The sequence below is a fragment of the Morchella importuna genome (genome assembly GCF_003444635.1).
Source record: "Morchella importuna strain M04M26 chromosome Unknown Morimp01GS008, whole genome shotgun sequence".
NCBI lineage: Eukaryota > Fungi > Ascomycota > Pezizomycetes > Pezizales > Morchellaceae > Morchella > Morchella importuna.
The window spans coordinates 792,547-797,621 of NW_025763405.1; the positions used below are offsets into that span (position 1 = coordinate 792,547).

At 47.9% G+C, this 5,075-nt stretch overlaps 2 protein-coding genes across 2 annotated transcripts; both read left to right on the forward strand.

The window, feature by feature from the left end:
* Positions 1 to 280: 280 nt before the first annotated feature.
* Positions 281 to 1,065, forward strand: LAJ45_03715 (uncharacterized protein; the record flags this gene model as incomplete). The annotated part of the gene is made up of 4 exons (XM_046113299.1): positions 281 to 424; positions 535 to 635; positions 700 to 863; positions 944 to 1,065. 4 exons carry the CDS (start codon positions 281 to 283, stop codon positions 1,063 to 1,065), a joined length of 531 nt encoding a protein of 176 aa, XP_045973592.1.
* A 3,002-nt stretch (positions 1,066 to 4,067) lies between these two features.
* LAJ45_03716 (uncharacterized protein) lies at positions 4,068 to 4,550 on the forward strand (the record flags this gene model as incomplete). The annotated part of the gene is made up of 1 exon (XM_046113300.1): positions 4,068 to 4,550. One exon carries the CDS (start codon positions 4,068 to 4,070, stop codon positions 4,548 to 4,550), a length of 483 nt encoding a protein of 160 aa, XP_045973593.1.
* Positions 4,551 to 5,075: the final 525 nt, after the last annotated feature.

Consider the following 5,075-nt stretch of genomic DNA (forward strand, 5'->3'; position numbering starts at 1 on the left):
CCGGGAAGCTTCCCAAGAATCATTGACAGTTAACATAGATCCTAAAACCTAATAGATAGATGTACACACCGGTGAAGCCAGCCATGCCCGCAATCCGAAGCCTACTCCCATTCCCGTCAGATCCCAACAGCCAGCAAAATAAAGATTTCACGTTACCCGTCGTGTAAGACGTGATTTCGCGATCGTACATAATTGCCCCACCTTAACTACACGTACGCGCACCCAACCATCTTCCAAACCACAATCTCTCTGCATCTGCACATCCAAAGACCGCGGGACTATGAAGACAGCATTATCATCGGTGTTTAAATATGCTGCTGAGCCAATGTCAGTTCCCCGCGCTAAGGCGCTTGACAAAATCGCTGTAACGGTCAATCAGCGTGGGACACCGTTTGACGCAGCGGATATGAAAGCAGCCATGAGGGTGCTGCGTCCCTGATCTGCGGAGCAAGTATCGGTACGCTAGTGTCACCTCCAGCCTCTCCGTATCGTTGTAGTTATTCGTTTCCAGAGCTGACATGACGTGCGGTTTAGGATGCCTTTGTACTCCGACTCGAGCTTCCTATTCATCTTGACGGATCTCTTGAAGCCCCGCAATCACAAGCTTTGCAATCACAAGCTCCCTCGCCATCACAGTATTCCAGACCAACAGAGTCTGCTAGATTGACACGAGACTAACTTGGTGCTCACGACGTACAGAAAACCCAGGTACCCTTTAAGTTTCTGGGAACCGTGGAGCATATGTACACGGGCACAGGAGGAGGAGGAGGAGATTGCGGGGACGTATGAGCCCGAGTACCATGCACCACCTTACGAGGATGCGGTGGCTGCAGAGCCCATTGAAGCTGTTAACCACTCCCCCGGTAATCCCACCTTTCCACCCACACTCGGACTCGGACCCGTAGGAGCACGTATGGTGGGCGATTTACTGACATAACCTTAGTGTCCTACCCTACCTTGCCGATACCAGCTACACAGCTTCTTCCAGATTTAACCAGGTCTCCGAGGAAGGCCATGCTCTCGGAGAAGGCCAGGAAGCTCTTGAGCCACAGAGACAGGTTTTAAAACACCAATCGGGTGACTGGAGACCGGCGGGTGACTTGCTTAGTGTCGCCATCTTTTTCCGAGATATCGGCACAGAAGGTTCTCAGGACTTGGTACTATCACCTATGTAAATCTTTGTATAAGGACATTACTAACGGTCTATTATCCTAGGTTAATCTACTTTACCGGGGGACTACAAAAAGTAAGAGCAAAGTCAAGACGTTCAAACCAGACGCCTCTCACACTCTTTCTGCTCAATTGGGTGTCTGGAGGGAACAACGGGCTACTATGAAACATGAGGCTCAAAAAAGACGCCTGAACGCCGAGAAGGCCGCAATGTTCAAATCGAGATACGCAAAGAGATTGATTTCCAATCTTTGTCTTTACGCTCTCGTAGTGTCAAGAGACAGCGTATGGAGTAGCCTTATTATAATCAGTAGCATACCCTTAATAACCCTTTTCCCTCAACATTCCTTATTACTTTACTCTTTCTCTTTGTGACCACATTGTAGCCTAGAATTACCGTGTCTTTCTATATGGTAATCTTTAGTTAAGGGAAGCAGATATATCGGAGAATGAGATCTAAGCTCACTTTTTATTTTATATTATTCTATTCTACTACTGTTTTTATATTGCTACCTCATCTATTCCTTCGCAGGCGAAATAATAATTTTTTTCTTGGGGGATGGTGGAAAACCCCCTAAGTTGGGGATGCCTGAATGCCTGGGTGGTTAGATATTAAATAGATCTTGGCATTTACCGTTGCCATATACTGGAATATGGTTTTTTCGAAAGTTCTCGCACCCTGATTGGTCGACAGCCACAGGGGGTTTAGTACAGCTTGCGGTAAGATTATTGTAGAAATATGGGAGGAGTCCTATTGGCTTGCCTAGCCACAGAAACCCTGTTTTTAGACCCTGCTTCTACAATAATTTTACCTCTCGCGGTAAGCACGACACATCGAAATTGGTGCAGTTACCCTGCTTGCTCGCTTGCACGCCTGTTGCTATGCACCTCCAGGTAGGCACGCTGCGTGCGCTCTGACCCCTAACCCTGACTGACTCCTGCATGGCAACCAGTCCACCCCAAAACCTATGATATTGGCAACTGAAGCTCTACGGTTCACGCCCTAATATTTATTTAAAAAGGTCTCTGTATAATTCTATTTATTTAAAAAGGTGTATGTATAATTATAAGACCAGCCGCCCAAAAATAGACATAGCAACGTTGACAACACGTCTCGGTGGTGTAGTGGTTTGCATTCTCAAGAATCGACTAGGTGGGTAAGAGTTGTGCGAGGGGCCGGGGTTCAACTCCCTGGGCGGGGCAATGTTTTTTTTGTCTCCCCCCCTACATAAGAGAGCTATCATCCGAAGGGGGTATCAAAAGCCATAAATTCATTAATGGGGCGTGGTACGGTAAATTTATTTTATTAACTGGGTGGTATGGGAGATACCTTAAATGAGGTATTCGCAGCAGAATGATGGGTTCAAGAGGTCCCTTCACTGGCGGGGGTATCGAGATGGAAGGCCCTACGAAAGGCACAATTAATTGGAGTAAAAGGAGCTCGCGCTCGCGAGTTCGGCCACTGCTAGTATAAGTGTATGGTAAAGTGGTAGCCTATCCAGAAAACAGGGCCAAACAAGCCACACCACTAGCCACTCTCCTGTGCTTCCTTCATCAACGTGTCATCCATGACCGCCGAGTTCGAACTCCTTGCGATCACTCGAGGGGAAATGAAGCGTACGACCGGGGTGCGATACGAGTCCATAAATCTTTCCTCGCGCTCTAGCTATTCCGTATGATCGAGTTGAAAGGTTTTCCTTTCTCGTCAACGTCGTTGCCTCTGGTAGGCGTGATGCATGGGCCGGGCAACTCTGACGCAGGGGAGACTGCTATATATAGCCGCCCAGTGCATTGGCCCATCAAACGTTTTTTTTCTTTAAATCGAAAGAAAATGTTCCGGAAAAACGTACGTATCGCTTGATATGCAGCGTGTATCAATCCTCGGAGGCCTAGGAGGAGCTTTTTTTGTACCACCCGAGACACGGGTGGTCACTCGTTTGTCTTAGCTCCCCCGAGCGTAGACTAACCTTCCTGGCGGCACTGTTGTTTGTATTCAAGACCTCAAGGACCGGTGTATTCCTCTCTGCTTGTGTGCGGAGTTGTAAAGCCAATAGAACATTGTATATCAGGCTCCGAGACCCTGGCATCGGCGCTGCTTTCGCGCGGGTAGGTGGGATGGCGTGCTACTGAACTAAATCTACCATCATGGAAACCTTTGGTTGGCCGTCGGCTCACCGTACTGCTGTTGATGAGAAAAGGAAATTTACTACCTGTGGAACTGAATTAGCTCTGCTCTCTATTATACTATAGTCTATTCTTGACCGCTACCATATCTATCCTTAATATCAGATCTCTGTCTTTATCCTCCCTCCGGCTATAGCTATCCAGCAGTTGTTTACGTAGCTCGCCCAACTGATGGTCTCGTCGCTGGTATATTTCCATGCCGAATCTTTTCTGTAGTGTAGTTAGAACCATGAGGTACAAAACAGGTAAGGTGTAGGAAGATTTCTCAAAATTAAACTCACAACACTGGTTGGAGCTGGACCTTTTCACTGGTATCCCTCCAATCATGGCTTATGAGAGTGAGGACCCTGAGCAAGAGAACCTGGCTCCAGAGATCCTCGTCATAACCGTCGTCGGGATCCGGTTATATAACTCTACAATAATCACTAGGACTGCCCGTCGGTAATGGCTGAGATCGAATATTCACAACCTTCCCTCCCCCACCCCTGTCAATGAGGATAGGCATCCACCTGGGCCTTTGCACCCCCAAGCACGCAAAACGTTCTGCGCCCGCCACCACTATAAATACCCTTCACCGAACGTCCTCCATCTTCTTCTTCCTCCAGTCACCATTACAAATAGGCTCACAACCAAAAGTCAAGTTTTGAGTCTAACAACCAAAAAAAATACAACCACTCCACACATAACCCAACACCCTACCTACCTCACTCAACATGCCTTTCATTGCTATCAGGAATGCCTACCGCAGTCTCCGCGCTCGTCGCATGTCCCTCGACACCTTTTTCTGCTTCGTCGTCAACATCTTCAAGCACCAGATGTTCCACCTCACTATCTTCTTCCTCCACATGTGGAGATTCTACGTTGTCATCGGGCAGCAAACTCATCCAACCACTGCCATGGTATGCACCAATACCACTTCGGTCGTCGTCAACCTCCCGAAGTACCAGGAAGTCTACTACCCTGTTGGGAACAATCAGCAGGCTTACAGAATCCTGCGTTGGAGAGAGGACGTAGATTACGTCAATGGACACCCCGAAACCCGCATGGTCGAAGTCAAGGGATCGGTCTACGAGTACAGCTTTGAGCCGATCGTGAGAGGGGCTAGTGGTATCCATGGGGTGGACAGAGCGCCGAACGGGGATGTGGCTGCGTGGGTGGCTGCGGTCCCTCGTCTGCATGGTGGATGGGTTATCTGAATGGTGTTTCTGTCATTCACATGCTTGGGGTTTATTATGGGTACGTCGATTTTGTGGTCCCCGGAAACTTTGTGATATCTGCTATATCGTGTCAGAGCTATAGCCTTTTGCGAAATCTGAATTTTAAATTTGCTTTGAAAAAATTGTGCTTCTTCGTGGCTTTGTACTTAATGCAGTAAATGCTTGCCTGCCTTTGTGATATGACTCCATGATTTCTCTGCGCTCCATCTTCTGCTCGTGGCCCAAAACCTTCCAGCCAGAAAAGACCGATTCCCTTTCTTGATAGGCGTGAGTAAAAGATATTGTAATGCGACCGTGAGATCAGTCAATCCGTTGAAAAAAAGGCATGGTGACAATACCGCTGGGTTGTAGAAGATGTTGTTGGAGATGGTGGAAAAAATCATGGGAGAGTTCACAAGCAGAAGAGGTGGTCACTTTTTCCCCTTATCCGTTAGTTTATCTATGTGGCCTCCCGCTCCTAGCCCGAATTCATGCCTTCACTCGCCTACACAAGCCCCTACTTTT